This window comes from Protopterus annectens, chromosome 15.part0 (assembly GCF_019279795.1).
Source record: "Protopterus annectens isolate FY-2018-M chromosome 15.part0, PAN1.0, whole genome shotgun sequence".
Taxonomy (NCBI): domain Eukaryota; kingdom Metazoa; phylum Chordata; order Ceratodontiformes; family Protopteridae; genus Protopterus; species Protopterus annectens.
Window position 1 is genome coordinate 38,366,364 of NC_056749.1, and position 16,891 is coordinate 38,383,254.

The 16,891-nt window shown below is 39.6% G+C and overlaps 1 protein-coding gene across 1 annotated transcript in view; it reads right to left on the bottom strand.

Moving 5' to 3' along the window:
* The window catches only part of LOC122790069, a 68,743-nt gene that overhangs the window by 31,602 nt on the left and 20,250 nt on the right, over window positions 1-16,891 (bottom strand). The window contains exons 3-5 of the mRNA XM_044057632.1: window positions 12,088-13,761; window positions 11,267-11,366; window positions 3,652-3,800 (exon numbers count right to left, since the gene is read on the bottom strand). Coding sequence (XP_043913567.1) covers window positions 3,652-3,800; window positions 11,267-11,366; window positions 12,088-13,761 — 1,923 coding nt within the window. The remainder of the gene's footprint in view (window positions 1-3,651; window positions 3,801-11,266; window positions 11,367-12,087; window positions 13,762-16,891) is intronic.

The following is a 16,891-nucleotide window of genomic DNA, read 5'->3' on the forward strand; positions in this document are numbered from 1 at the left end:
TCTCAGTGCCCACATGTTTTGCAGGGAGAAACATTAGTTTTGGATGAAAGAGGGGTAACACTCACAACTAATGGGTTTGTAAACTGTGATACCATTGGAGTGGTATATATTGCTGTATGCAGCATCTGTGGGGCATTTTACATAGGAAAAACTACCAGAAAGTTTAAAAGAAGGATTTATGAACATCTTAATGATATTAAAAAAATGGAAGAAAATAATGCCCTTTACAGACATTCCACTACCTGCACTTCAGCCAAGTATGGGTTTTATGTTATAGAGAAAATAGACATGGACCCACGTGGGTACCTTGGGAGACCACAATAGAATTTTGTGAATTATTTTGGCAGTTAAGACTAGAAGACACTAACAAGCCAGGGCTAAATGATTACATTTCTTTAGCACCAGTCTTAAAGCTTAGAGCAGCCAACTTATAATAGTATAGTTACTAGATGGAAATTTAAGGTAAAGTTGTGTACACTTGTCCTCTACTTTTGTTTGTGTTGTGTTGTACCATCTGTTACAATTTATAAAGTATTGACATTATTTTTACAAGCAAATAATGGCATTTCATTTTATTATTGTCTTAATATTGAATGGTTATGTAAAAACATATTGACGTTATTTTTAATTTTAGAATATAAGATTTCTTCGGAGATTTTGGTCCATGTTTTTAACATTTTTAATTAGTTAATTGGAATAAAACACTGATTGGGTGATGTAATGGAGGGGGAAGGATATATTACGAAGACTGCTCACTTAATGGTATATCTGATGAAGTCTTGGATGTGACAGGATGAAAACGCAGTGTACAATATAAGCGTTAGTTATATTTAAAGAGTGTAACCTTCGGACTTTATGGTGTGGCATTTTTATTCAGGAACCAGGTGTTAGTGTGCCTTTGTCGTTTTGATTAGAGTTTTGGGTTGCACACTTTCCTGGTTTGTTTTGCTATGTATGGGACTCTCTCTCTACATATAGATATATATATATATATATATATATATATATATATATATATATATATATATATATATAATATTACATAATATTTCTAGGAGTCTCTCTCTCTCTCTCTCTCTCTCTATATATATATATATATATATTACATAATATATATGGGACTCTCTACGTATATATATATATATATATTATATATATATATATATATATATATATATATAGTATTACATAAATATATATGGGACTCTCTCTCTACACACACATATATATATATATATATATATATATATATATATATATATATATATATATATATATATAATATTATAGCAATAACCCATGCCTGGGTGTGGGTAATGCTGGATTTACCCATGGTTGGTATGGTTTGGTCATGAGGGCAAAACCCGAGTGGCCAAACAAAGACAACCGTGGGTAAATCCAGCATTATCCACACCCAGAAGTGGGTTATTGCTATTATACAATGACATTATTTAAGAAAAAAAATAATTGCTTTTCTTAAATAATGGCATTGTATAATGCCACCTTGCTGCCCTTCCGCAGCTGTCTGGTATTTTGCGGCAGTTTTGATGTACTGCGTATGTGTATGCTTATGCAGTACATCAGAGCTGTGGGCAGAAGCAACGGAGAAAGCAAGATCTCTGTTGCTTTTTACAAACTGTCTCGCTATGTTAAACCCATTTAACATAGTGAGACAGCTTTAAAAAAAGAAACGGAGAAAGCAAGATCTGTGTTGCTTTTTACAAAGCATCTCGCAATGTTAAAGGAGTTTAACATAGTGAGACAGCTTTAAAAAAAGCAATGGAGCATCTCTGTTGTTTTTTTTAAAGCTGTCTTGCTATGTTAAACCCATTTAACATAGCGAGACACCTTTAAAAAAAAGCAACGGAGGTAGGAAGATCTCCATTACTTTTTTTAAAGCTGTCTTGCTATGTTAAACTCGTTTAACATAGCGAGACAGTGTGTAAAAAGCAACGGAGATCTTGTGTTCTCCATTGCTATAAAAAAGACTTATACTAATGGAAAAAGTCCCGGCGACTTTTATAACTCTGATTTACAACGTGCACACTGACCAATCAGCAAGCACGTTTTGGAATATTAATTGGGGGGGGGGGTCATTGTATAATACATAATATACATGGGACTGCTTACATTAGAACACACAAACATCGATATCAATAACACTCACAAGAAAAGGTCAAAGCACAAATGTCAACACTACAATACACAGACGTGAAAAATACCCTCACAGCATACATACATACAAAAACAATGAAAAACAGCTTCCCTTGCTAATTAAATATATCAATTCTAAGATAGTAAAATCCCCAAGAATGGGCATATTCCCCTTCCCCGCTGATTGACAATACTGCACACCTGTCGACCATCCGTTTTGTCTACCAAAGTGTGTTGACAAAACAGATGTCACCATTTGACAGATTTGATCAGTTTATCTGGTCCCATATATTTGCACCAAATACAATTTTCATCAAACAGTTCTACTATTACAGTCTCTAAACTCCAACATTTTTACAGGCCTTCTGAAACTGCCTTTGCCTGCGAAACCCGTATTTTGGGAATTTTCATCTCTAGCACTTCCCTGACTACTTTAACATTCATAACTCATATTCAAGGAGAAGGAGAACCCAGAGGAAAAGTGTCTTCCATTTATAACCCTACTACTTCCCTTTATACCCTACTAACACAAGGACAGGAAACATATGTACCATTTCTCACTGTGTGTAGTTGTGAGTACACATTTCTGAGAACAAATGCCCAAATAAAAATGATTTAGAAGTAAGAATTATTCAAGAGGTACTGGGGATAAAGCACCCTGTAATAAAGAATGCAGGGTCAATGCGTCCCCCAGGTAATGGCCATTTAACAGTTATATGCTACTCAGATATTTAGGCTTGTAAATTTTTTAATCACATTCCATGTTGCAGATAACACTGCCATTTCCTACATGCTGCCCTCAGCTTCCTTCTCTGGGATGCTGTGTTCAGCCTTAGAAATTTCAGAGGGAGGTACATAAGTAACAGTATAGCAAAGTTCCCTGTGATGAGGCATGCCTGTTGTACGAAACTCTGTACTTTGTCTATAACGTTTAGTATCACGCACCAGTGAAGTTTCTCTGTGGTGTATTCTGATGTGCATACTATTGCACTGTTGCAACCTTCCTTGTAATCCAAGCCCCACATTATAACTGTCTTTAAGGTTTGAGACTTTGGGTATGTGTAGCATTTTGCACTGCACACACTATAATTACAGGTAAAATACACATAAAGAAATTGCAACAGTCATGACTTTCCTTTAGTACAATTTTAGTAAAATTAATGCAGGTCCATATATATCTCCCCAGTAGGCTGCTACACATAGACTTAACTGTTTAGCAGTTTCCTTCTGCACACCTAACACAGATATGAAGCCTTTTTAGAATTCATGCATGTGGAAAAAGTTGGTAAACATTAACCTGCATTGTACCCTCTGTTTAATACAACTGCAGAGTTCAATATTTAACAAGTAACTGATTAATATCTGAATGCATACTCGAGAAAAATGTCTGCCTACTTTCCAAGTAAAATGCCATCTCCATAATATATCAGCTGTTTTTGCTATCTTGGGTGCATCAGAATAGAAAGAAAGGCATTTGGAAAAGGAAACAGCTCTTACCCCTTGGAATGACAAGGCTAATAGAAGACGGCCATGCTGCCTCCATGAAGTCCCACAGCAGAGGGCTAAATAAATGTTTGGCTGGTTCTAGTTGTTTCAGGCTTGATATCCACAGGGAGATAGGTCTGTCCTGAGCCTGGATCTTAGCTCTAAGAAAAGAAAAGGAAGCGTTAATTAGTAGTGCCTCTCAGAGTTACTGTTAAGCAGTAGAATGCCAGCTTTTCCCACTAAGAAACCAAGACCACAATCTTGCAGTGTATTGAGTGTGAAAGGTGCTACAGACGCTGGTGCAGCCATTTTGCAAGTCTGCAGATGAGATTAATTTTGCAGCACTTTGCAGAGGTCTGTCTAGAAGGAAAGGGCCCAAACAGGAGATGTAATTCACAGCCCTGTGCATGTCTGACCCAGGTGTTTTTTTGCAGCAGGTGCATTTGAAGACAAGTAAAGACAACTGTCAGTGACTAACAGTGAACAAGCAGTCTTTATACAAACAGGTAGTTGTTACCTGTGTGCCTGTGAATGAAGCATTTTACAGTATATAAACATAAAACATAATATGTGCACATAAAATCCAGCTAATCAAACCATTTAGGTGATGGATAAAAATACCTACTACTTAAAAGTGTAAAAAAATAAAAAAAGTCCCAGAATAGCATCTGCATTGCGTGTTTTAAGGTTTGTTGTGGCTAAGGTAAAGTGAAGAAAATGGATTAAAAAACTGGTGTGCATGTCGGCACAGAGCACCAAAATTCCTCGTTCATAGTGCCAGCTTAGTGCTCACAGTGCAAAGAAAACATTGTATGGCTCTTTAACCGGGAAAAGCCGAAAGACACAACAACAACTGTCAGTGTCCTTTGCAGTTACAGATTCCATCAGTCACTGTCAGCCTTTATTTGAAAAAAAAAAATACTAAGAACTTGAGTGGTGTGGGACCCTGCCTTATTCACCTAGGGGTAATGTTCCTGTTCCTGAACCAACCTCTCTAATTACACATTCAGGTCACTCGGGCTATGCTTAAGCATCAGAGGTGTAGTTTGGTACCAGTATTTGCTGAGTTACAATGCTGACCTTCAGAATCTCATCCGGCATGTGCTGCTGCCTATCTCTGGCAGCGCTCGACAAGGCCCCAGTAGCTCAGCAGAACGCTATAGATAAGACAGGCTGGAAAAATCTATAATTTCTTTCAGAAGAACATATAGTAATACACTTCACACAAGAATGTAGTATAGTTTCTGAATGAAACTGCAGTGTCACTGACAGACCACTTACGTTTAATTTTCACTCAGCATCAAAATGTGTACATTTGTTTTATAATTTATTTGTTTATTTATGGTTTGAAAATCAAATAAAAAAAAAAAAAAAAATGTGTGTGAGCAGATTAGTGAAACGGGATTCTATATCTTTATGCAAACTCTGCGTGAAATTTAGTGAAGCTAGGATTCTCTTTCATTACACAGGCCGTATATGCAGATTAGTGAAACTAAGATTTTCTTCAAACATGTTTATTCATGTAGCTTAGTGAAGACGGGCTTGTCCTTCAGTGTAATAATTCAAGGGTATGAGTTAGTGACGTTACTGCTGCAGTCCGTCTTAGTGACCACTGATCAGATCTGCTAATTCATTACAGTATATGGACTGCAGCACTTGTCAGTTACAAGTCGGCAAACATCCATGCTTCATTCACAAAGAAGTACTGATAACACGCATTTCAGCCAAGATATAAGAACTAAGTAAGATCACTGGAGACTCTCATCAGCCTGAAAAATCACTGATTATCTTTGAAGACTGGGACCGTCTCTGGTATGCTCCGGCAATATTGTTACTATACATGGTAAGCTCCGGCAATATTGTTACTATACATGGTATGCTCCGGCAATATTGTTACTATACATGGTAAGCTCTGGCAATATTGTTACTATACATGGTATGCTCCGGCAATATTGTTACTATACATGGTATGCTCCGGCAATATTGTTACTATACATGGTATGTTCCGGCAATATTGTTACTGTACATGGTAAGCTCCGGCAATATTGTTACTATACATGGTATGCTCTGGCAATATTGTTACTATACATGGCATGCTCCGGCAATATTGTTACTATACATGGTATGCTCTGGCAATATTGTTACTATACATGGTATGCTCCGGCAATATTGTTACTATACATGGTTATGCTCTGGCAATTTTGTTACTATACATGGTATGCTCTGGCAATATTGTTACTATACATGGTATGCTCTGGCAATATTGTTACTATACATGGTATGCTCTGGCAATATTGTTACTATACATGGTATGCTCCGGCAATATTGTTACTATACATGGTATGCTCCGGCAATATTGTTACTATACACATATCTGTAGGTCCAGCTTGACTAGAAGTAGTGTAGGGCTCTGAAAAAAATATTTTTATAATTATTATATGTCATGGATTCCTTAGGTCCTACATGTACACATTTGGCACCAATTTTATGTTCCTGGACTGCAAGGATGTACTAAATTGTCTACCAGAAATCCACTCATCTGTCAGTACTCAATAAAAGTAAAGTGTAGATGTTTTCTCTGGATCTAGAATGGCAGCTGTCTGCAATTGCTGTGGCCACAGTTGTGATACAAGTCCGAAGCGTGGTGGATAATGATTAGTAGCCGTTTTATCCTTATTTTTATTTGGTGTATATTATTTCACTCATCATAAATGTTTATACCAAATGCTAACTATCCAAACACATCTTCAAGTGCTTTTAACACACACTGTAAAGTTGTTTCATCGAAAATGGAAGCACCATCTTCTTTCATTATTTGCTTTTTCATCAACCTCCATTACTGTTTTGTAGCATTATTTAAGCTGAAAAGGTGTCTACATTATTGGTGGTGGTATGTGTTTGTCTGTGTCTTTGCATGTGAAAGTGGTAGAGCCAGAGGCATGTAGCTAGGGTAGGGTGGAGTGGGGAAGATGCCCCAGGCGCAAGGTGTCGGGGTAACTACAGTAGCAACATTCAGTTTCGAATGCTGATACTGCATTTATGGTCAGGTCTGATGTGCTCACTCCATGTGTGGTATTTAACACTAGCAAACTGCTTGTTACATTTTTTGCAAGCAGTTAAGAATTTTTTTTTCCTCAGTTTAAGAGTTAGTTGGGGCACCAGACTAAGGAATTTCACAAAATGCTGGAAGACATTTGGGTAGATTAAAAGGCATACGTATATGTCCTGGTGAGGTTACTTTGTGCATGCATATGTGTGTGTGAACTTCTCTTCCCCACTGTTGAGCAGTCGTAGAGTTTGTATATATAATGCAGTGGGGGGGGGCACAGTCCCCTACATGTGGAGTGCAGGGGGGCTATGCCTTCTGTAAAAATGCTTTTTGTGAAATTTAGTAGTATTTATGATGAAATTTGCAGTCTGTGAATTATTACAATACTAGGATGAGATTAAAGGCTTATTCAACAAATCCTTAGATAAATGTTTAATATAAAACAGGACATAATCAAAACAAAAAGTGTTTGAATACAAACTAATTGAAACAATGTGACTGAAACACAACCCACCAAAAGTGAAACACTTAGCTAAGTGACACCTATTAACATTTGTTTTCTGCAGGGAGGCCCTGTACACCCCAGCAACTGTACACCCCAGCCCCGTTCTTATATATACACCAGCTCTTAGACTGCACAGCAGTAGGGGAAGGGTAAATTCCAGCTCCCCACTGTACTACAATTTTCCACAAACAAATCTCAGAATTTTGAGAACACAAGTCGATTCAGTTGATTGAGATGATGTTCAATATGTTATTGAGTCCCCTAAACAAAATTATTAGATTTAGAACACCTTCTATGTCCTCTTCTGAGCATCCTAGCTACCTTAACACTTAGTTGAAATCATCATTTAACCCAAGTATCTTTTGGCTGAGGAATGTCCACTATCCATAAATAAACAGGGTGACTTATGTTGCCAGTGGCTGGCATGCCCGACACTTCTGAACATCCTAATAGGGACCCCAGAATCCTTGAACTTTCCTCATAAATATGGCCACTTCCAGCACATCGGCACATGGGTCACCCTAAACCAGTCACCTTGTCCTTTAAACCTGCTGCAACTTCCTGTGCAGACAGCGCCGTCTGTTTAGGCCGGCACTTCCTGTGCACACATCTGTCTGTTTAGGCCGGCACTTCCTGTGCACACATCTGTCTGTTTAGGCCTGCACTTCCTGTGCACACATCTGTCTGTTTAGGCCGGCACTTCCTGTGCACACATCTGTCTGTTTAGGCCGGCACTTCCTGTGCACACATCTGTCTGTTTAGGCCGGCACTTCCTGTGCACACATCTGTCTGCTTAGGGTGGCACTTCCTCTGCACACATCTGTCTGTTTAGACTGGCACTTCCTGTGCACACATCTGTCTGTTTAGGAACATCTCAAAAGCAAACCTTCTTCTATTACTTGATGATCTTAAACTCCGTTGTAATCCTCTCCAGTAGATCACATGGCTAAAACCACCATCTCTGAGCTCTGTTCTCATTTAAATAGTTGTACTGATAAGGTGCAAACATAGTGCTCTTCCTTTAACTGTATCAGGAAGTTAACATGTTTGAAGCTAGTCCACAATAAAACTGCCCTCCCTGATCCAGAGAAAATAGCTGATATCCTAGCTGACAAACTGAGTGCAATTCTTTTCTCTACCTGCAGTTATAGCTTTTCCACAGATTCCACAGTTCCAACTGTCCATTTTAATTACTATGGAACAAGTCCTCTCAGGCCACGTGTCTGGACCTGGCCAAGGCTTCTGATACTATTCCCCATGCAGACATTATTGACAGACTTGTAAATCTGAAAATAAATCTTCACATTGTATGGTATGTAGTTTATTCACTGACAGAACCTATGTGGTTAGTCTCAGAAGTGTCACTTCTGAATGTAACAAAACGTTACCAGTGATGTACAGTGTCCCAGTTTTGCACTCGTTTCTATTTGGCATCTATTTCTCAGACCTTCAGACCAGCACTCCTGACCTATGGTTATCTTTTATTCATTCTTCCACTAACTTACAATTGCTCCAACATAGGTTTGACCATGTTAACAACTGGTACAAGGACAAAGGTCTTAAATTAAATGTGGAAAAAAAACAGTATAGTTCATTTTGGTAAACAAAACATTTTCAAATGCCACATTAGATGATACACCCTCCAATCACACACTGTCGAAAGGGATGGGCACTCTTGTTAACAATTCTTTATCGGTTGATTACTGTCTCTCTACAGTAGTTCCAAAAGCCTTCTATTTGGTTCATCTAATTTTCAAGGGAATCTTAAACCCTTGGTGCATAAATATCATCAGACCCATTATTGAATATAATGCCTTCTTGGCACGTATTTGTCTAAATGGATCTAGTACGTTTGCTCGACTGAGCAACCGACTGAAATCCAAACAGCCGGGCATACTTACGCGAAAGTGCTTTTCACTGAAGCACTTTCGCATAAGTATGACTGTTGCCGAGGCTGTACTGCGGTGCGGGTAAAGGAAATTTCCCTTTTCTCCACTGTAGTGCGGTCTCGGAGGAAGAATATTAAAGTGGGGGTGTGTGGGGGGCACAGTCCTCCACATAGGGGGTGCAGAGAGGCTAAGCCCCCCTGCTAAAATGTAAATGTAGTGTTTTTTTTTTGTCACACGCTTTAACGAAAGCGCTTTTACTATAAAAGTTCTTTCGTTAAAGTGTGTTCGGGTTTTATGGATTCGGACGTTTGCTCAGTCGAGCAAACATCCTAGGTCTGTCTAAACATATAATCACTGAAAGACTTCGGAGATTTTTAGGTAAAGACATTAGTAACTTAAATCATAGTTTTCGGGACAGAGTGCCAGCACTCTTTCTGTACTTAGCCTCTTACAGACCTTTCAGACTCCTCCATGTGGATCTGTGTTTAGCGTTTTGAGCCACAAAAGATCCAACATTCTTTGGCCTACTCCTTTGCAGAATAAATGGTTCCACAAGTAAGGAGTTAAACCTTCATCAACAGATAACCAAGACTTGCTGGTGGGATAGATTCATATTCCAATGTATCCCCCACCTTTGGAACAAGCGTCCACTACATGTTGGGCAAAGAAGCAACTGTGTCAGTTTCAAGGTGAACCCAGATAAATTGGCAGCTTCAAATTCCCCTAGTCTATCTTGTGTTGCCCTCCTTGAGGGTGGAGGAATCTTTTGAACACGGAGACTAATTTCTTAGTACTTACCTATGAACCCCTGGATATACATTTAGCCCCAAGTACTTAATGCTCCCCATCTGATAAGGACAAACCTACCTTCCATTCACTGTAACCTCTCTTATCAACTAGTATTACTACAGACTTCACTGGATGGAAACATAATCCCATTTCTTGGCCATATCTATCAAAAACTTCTGTTATCTCTGGCAACAAAGTCCTTTCATATGACAAAGCATGCAGTCATTGAGAAATAAATGTATACAACTATTGTTTGCCTTCTACTAACCAAATATTTGCAAAACCTTTGGACCCATTTTCCCACATTCACAATAAATGTAGCCAAGGCTAGTTGGCATCTCTGGTGCACATCTCTCTCCCTTCTCTGATATCTCACCATGTTCCACAATATACATATCTGGTGTTCCATCCCATGCAATGATGTGCATACCTAGTGTTTTGCATACCTGGTATCCCATCTGATACAAAGATGTGCATTCTTGGTATTCCATGTCATACAATGTTATTACTGCATTTAAAAAAATCTCTTAACTATTTTCTGCACTGTATTCAATAGGCTTCCCCAGTCAACAGTATCAAATGCTGCTTTTAGATCATGTAACACTACTTCCACCTTTCCATTGGCCTGAAGTTCCTGCTAAGCTGTAAAGTCCAACAGCACCTTGCCAAGGATCTCCCCTTCACAAACCTCAGCAGATCACCATGAACCATCTTAGGGAGGACCTTCTCCAACTTAATTGCCACCAGCTTTTCTACCAATTTGGCATTAGTGTTGTATAACAAAATGAGGCAAAAGTTCATTGGATCCTCAGATTCCACCTTTCCTTTTGGAATCACCACCACAATAAACTCAGAAATCAATGATGGCAGCATTCCCATTGACCAATTCTGATTATCCAACTATCTTAAATCAAGAAGGAATGTATCTGTCCCTCCTACTTACTCACTTTTATATGCCTAATGGCTGCCAACAATTTCCCACCCTAATTCCTTATAAAGTTCCTCCACCCTGGGGTCCCTCCACTGTAAACTCTTCTCCTAATTTTCCTCTCATGTAATTCTTTATAAAATTGTCTACAAGAACCTCCCTTACCTTCACACTCTATATATCCATTGCCCTCTCTGTCTCTCGACACTGTATCCCATCTCTTCCGACACCCACCTTTAGTGTCCATTCAGAAACCTTTGGCTCTGTATCCACATTCTGCCACCACACATCCCTTCATCTTCTGAGTTCTGCTTCCACAGCCAGTGTAATCTTTTAATGGACACAAACTGAGCTGCCAACAAATTTTAGGTGGCCAGTAGACAGCATTAGAGAGTCCGTAATTAGTCACATACTGCTAGCTTTCATCACAGGTGCATATTTCCAGTTAGTTTAAAACCACTACTTACTTATAAGCCTTTGCCACTGCCTCTGGTCGATTGCAGGCTGCCACAAGTACATACACTGTGTCTGAAGGAACACCACATGTGCCACCATTCTTTAGGATTTCTGAAATAAAAATCGGACAAAAATACTCAACTAATGAAAGCAGCGGATATACTGTTTGGTACACTAGCTATGCAGACTGCCTAAGCACAGACTTAGAAGTTATCAGTTCTATTATAGCCATTTTTTCTAGAGTGGTATAACACCCAGTGCAAATACTACACACTGTAAAACATACACGGCAGAGTGTCTCATGGGAAATGTCTGCATGTTTTCAAGTCTTATGAGAGGATGAGGCAGTGCAGTTATAAGTAACTTAGTATTTAATTACTCATATAAGACAGACTGTGTTGTGATGAGCAGCTGAAGACCTGGCTTTGAATCTTATCAGCTCTCACTTGTATGTTTTATGAACTTCAGCAAGTATCTTAAATTCCCTGTCCATCATGGTGACAAAAGAACATGAACTACTGAATCTTTGGGTTCTCATGTTTAAGCTAAATAAAATGCCACAATGATAGACCCTTTCCCCTGGTTCTCAGAAAAATGACACAAAAGAAACAACACGGCATGTATTGAAAACTGATGCCCGCTAGCAGTAGCACCAAGCATAGTGTGGACACACAGCATCCTCCTTAAGCACTATGTTCTCCTGAATGATCAGTATTTTGAACATTCCCTCCATAAAAGTAAGAGGCAACTGCAACATATAGTCAATGACAATAAATTCTCCATCCCACTTCAAACTGTGACACTTTAAGACAGTTTCTTTACTATTTCTTACCTGCTATTTGCCAGACAGAGGTGACCTTTCTTGCTGGGAGATGTGGACACTTGGATCCGCCTCCACCATAGCCACTCAGCTTTATGAAGGGGCTGCCCATAGGGAGCTGTGGACTTTCAAAGCTAGAATTAAAGAGTGTAGAAAGGAAGCAGTAGAAGCTAACAAGGCCAAAGATTATGGTGACAGCGATATCATAGCCAGCTGGCATTGCGTTAATGGCATCAAGCAGGAAACTAAGTAAAATTAACATGAAAGTCAAGGAGTCAGCAAACCAGGTCTTACTAACAAACAATGTACCAACCACCACAAAGCCATTAAAAAGCATCAGACAGACAATTCCTACAGCTAGGTTAAATCCCCTGGTATTGCCATAGAGACCACCATATCTTGTTAGTCCCCAGACAATCCACATAATAGCATACAGTATAAATGCAGTGCTTTCCAGGGTCTTACCACGGGCAAAAGCAAGAGCACCTGACACAAACTGGACAAGCCCTCCGGCAACAACAACCCATGGCAGCACTACAGAATGCAAAGGGTCATTGGGATCTACAGCCATAGTAATAGCAAAGGCAGCGAGTACACTACAAGCATGTCCAAGCACCTCTGCATCAGCATATCGGGAGTAACCTAGGAAAGGCTCACGCACATCTTTTTCTGCTCTCAGCTTAAACAGACTTGTACGAGACAAAAGGGACTTAATTAGACCTTCCCCAATCAGAAGTCTTATACCTCCTCTGGTGCCATAAAGATACAGTGCTGTCATAATTGCAGAGGCTGCAAAAATAGAGATATTGACTCCCTGGAACCCTCCATGAAAGAACCCATTTGGTCGTGCTGCCACAGTAATGCAGTACGAAGCAAAGAAGAGCAAATAAAATCCATCTGCAAGACTTTTCTGAGTCATGAAAAGAGCCAAAACAAAGAAGAGTATTGCAAAAACCACAGGAAATGGAACAGGAAAACTTAGATCACCAACTTCCCAAATCCTTAACAGGAGAGCATAGCCTTCGGCAAATTTCAAGATGGAGGTAAAGCCAAAAGATGTAGCGGACAGAAAATCAAAAGAACGATAGCACATTATACAGACTCCAAGCTGATAAAGACCTGCCACCCAAAGCCATGGTACCTGACCTACAAATAATGAGGTGATCACACCTAAAAGCTTGCAGCCAAACACACTTGCTGATAGCATGTTCATTATAAGTCCAATCATGATAGTGTCATTTTTATTTTGGCCCTGAAGGCCCATCTTTCTTTTTGCAAGGTTAGTACCAGGGAAAATAATTTTTGCTTTACTGAGGAAATAGATGCCTCGCCCAACAGTGACATACACACCGAGGGCAGAAACTATCAGATAAGAGCAGGCCACTGCAGACCTACCAATGCCACTTTCATAAAACACTACAATTTCATGGGCTAGAGAAAGTGATACAGAAAATGCTATCATGGACAACAGTACTTCTTTTTGGAAAATTCCCACAGCTCCTATAATGAATAACGCTAGTGTGAAAGTTGCCAGACCGGGAACTAGGGCATCTCTCAGCTCATCTTTTTCGTTCAGTACCTTCATACCATGCAAGATGTGAATAATGCCAGAGCCACACCACAATGCTGAGATGGTTAAACAGAGAGTTACAAACACAGGATCATAGCCCAGGCTTTTGCGAATACCTATAAAAACAACAAAAAAGTTGTAGGAAAGAATTTACCTAAAAGCTCAATCTTTTAACATCAAAACATTAGAGCCTTTGATGAAGTTTATTAGCTATACAGAACAGTTAACATTATTTTAAAGCACTCAAGTTTTTAATGAATATCACTTTGCTGTGTAAGTATAAAATGCATTTTATATTCATTGTTTGTTAATATGAAAATACATAAATTCAGCTAAGAAAATACAGGACTCAAACTCCAAATAGCCACATTTGTACTTGATAAGGTGTTGATAAGATAACAGATTAATTTTATTTGAATAAAATAAGCATCACTGAGGTAGACGTAGCCCAGAAAAGGTGAGTTATGCTAAGTCGCCACAGCTGTCTCGTTACTACTTAACTTGTATTATCTAGACATACATGCCTGCACATTCTGTTGGACACTGACACACATCTGCATGTTTGTTGGATGCTCACACGTCTACATGTTCTGTTGGATGTAGAGACTCATAGACAATAGACAATGTTCATAGGTTCATAGGTTGGTACTAGGCTATCGGCTCTAAGGCCTATGCAAGCCTAGCCATAACAATTTCCTGGATATTTCTTCCCACAATATTTACTTCCCTGGACCCCTGTCTAGCAGGGCGACTGACATGATCCCCAGGGTGTATTTCCTATCTCCCATCCAATCATCAAGGCTCCTTTTGAAGAGGGCTAATGAGGCGCTCTGCTTGACATGTATGGGAAGTCTATTCCAGAGTATGAGGAGTCTCTGGGTCAGGAACCTATCCCTCCAGCATGTTTTGTTCATTGTGATAAGGTTTAGATCCCTGGAGCGTGTGGCTCTGAGGGATTGGGATTTCTTTAAGTGTAGCATGTCCAACAGCTCTGGGTCTGACATGGCCTTGTATGTTAAGCAGAGATCACCTCGGAGTAGACGATATGCGACAGAGTATAGCTGGAGTTTTTTAAGGTGGTCAGCATAGGGCATCTGCTTTAGGCCTGTGATTCTTTTAGTGAGGTATTTCTGCAGCCTTTTCAGTTGTTGCAGATGTCTTGAGAGGTACATACCAAATGGGGCGTTGTATTCTATAATGGGTCTAATGAGGGGATGAATACAGTGGGACAATGACCTCCTTTTTTCTGAATGAAAAGTCCTTAGTGATGAGGTGTGCCACATAGAAGGATTTCCTGACTGTTGTGGTGATGTGGTTATTGAAGATGAGACCACTGTCCACTTGTGCCCCTAAGTCTCTTATCACCCTTTCGGTGTTTAGTGTATGCCACCTATGTGATAATTCACGGGTCCATGTGTTTTCCCATGTATGTCTGCATGCTCTGTTGGATATAGATAACATACAAGTCTGCATGCTTTGTTGGATGTAGACAACATACAAGTCCGCACATTCCATTGGGCATAGACAACATGCATGTCTGCATGCTCTGTTGGACATAACATACATGTCTGCATGTTTCATTGGACATAGACAACATACATGTTTGCATATTCTGTTGGATATAGACAATATACATGTCAGTATGCTCTGTTGGACATGCACAGTGTGTACCGCTAGGGCACCACTAGCACTGAATGCCTCCGCTCTGTACTCTGTGTTCCACTATGTTTGTCGTTTCTGCTACTCAACCAGCATGGAGTTGCTTAATTTATTTTATTCTGTAGGATGATGAATTACATTAGAAGCAAGCAAAAGCAACCAAGGCAAAATTCTGACAAACATTTGACACTAAGAAGTGATAACTCCAATATAGCAGTATCCATGTATGCCAACTCCAGTATAGTTAGTATCCATGTATGCCAACTCCAATATAGCAGTATCCATGTATGCCAACTCCAGTATAGCAGTATCCATGTATGCCAACTCCAGTATAGTAGTATCCATGTATGTCAACTCCAGTGTTGCAGTATCCATGTATGCCAACTCCAGTATAGCAGTATCCGTGTATGCCAACTCAGTATAGTTAGTATCCATGTATGCTAACTCCAGTATAGCTAGTATTCATGTATGCCAACTCCAGTATAGTTAGTATCCATGTATGCCAACTCCAGTATAGCAGTATCCATGTATGCCAACTCCAGTATAGCAGTATCCATGCATGCCAACTCAGTATAGTTAGTATCCATGTATGCCAACTCCAGTATAGCTAGTATTCATGTATGCCAACTCCAGTATAGTTAGTATCCATGTATGCCAACTCCAGTATAGCAGTATCCATGTATGCCAATTCCAGTATAGTTAGTATCCATGTATGCCAACTCCAATATAGCAGTATCCATGTATGCCAACTCCAGTATAGCAGTATCCATGTATGCCAACTCCAGTATAGCAGTATCCATGTATGCCAACTCCAGTATAGCTAGTATTCATGTATGCCAACTCCAATAAAGCAGTATCCATGTATGCCAACTCCAGTATAGCTTGTATTCATGTATGCCAACTCCAATAAAGCAGTATCCATGTATGCCAACTCCAGTATAGTTAGTATCCATGTATGCCAACTCCAGGATAGCTAGTATCCATGTATGCCAACTCCAGTATAGCAGTATCCATGTATGCCAACTCCAGTATAGCTAATATTCATGTATGCCAACTCCAATAAAGCAGTATCCATATATGCCAACTCCAGTATAGCAGTACCCATGTATGCCAACTCCAGTATAGCTAGTATTCATGTATGCCAACTCCAGTATAGCAGTATCCATGTATGCCAACTCCAGTATAGCTAGTATTCATGTATGCCAACTCCAATAAAGCAGTATCCATGTATGCCAACTCCAGTATAGCAGTATCCATGTATGCCAACTCCAGTATAGCTAGTATTCATGTATGCCAACTCCAATAAAGCAGTATCCATGTATGCCAACTCCAGTATAGCAGTATCCATGTATGCCAACTCCAGTATAGCAGTATCCATGTATGCCAACTCCAGTATAGCAGTATCCATGTATGCCAACTCCAGTATAGCAGTATCCATGTATGCCAACTCCAGTATAGTTAGTATCCATGTATGCCAACTCCAATATAGCAGTATCCATGTATGTCAACTCCAGTGTAGCAGTATCCATGTATGCCAACTCCAGTATAGAAGTATCCATGTATGCCAACTCCAGTATAGCTAGTATT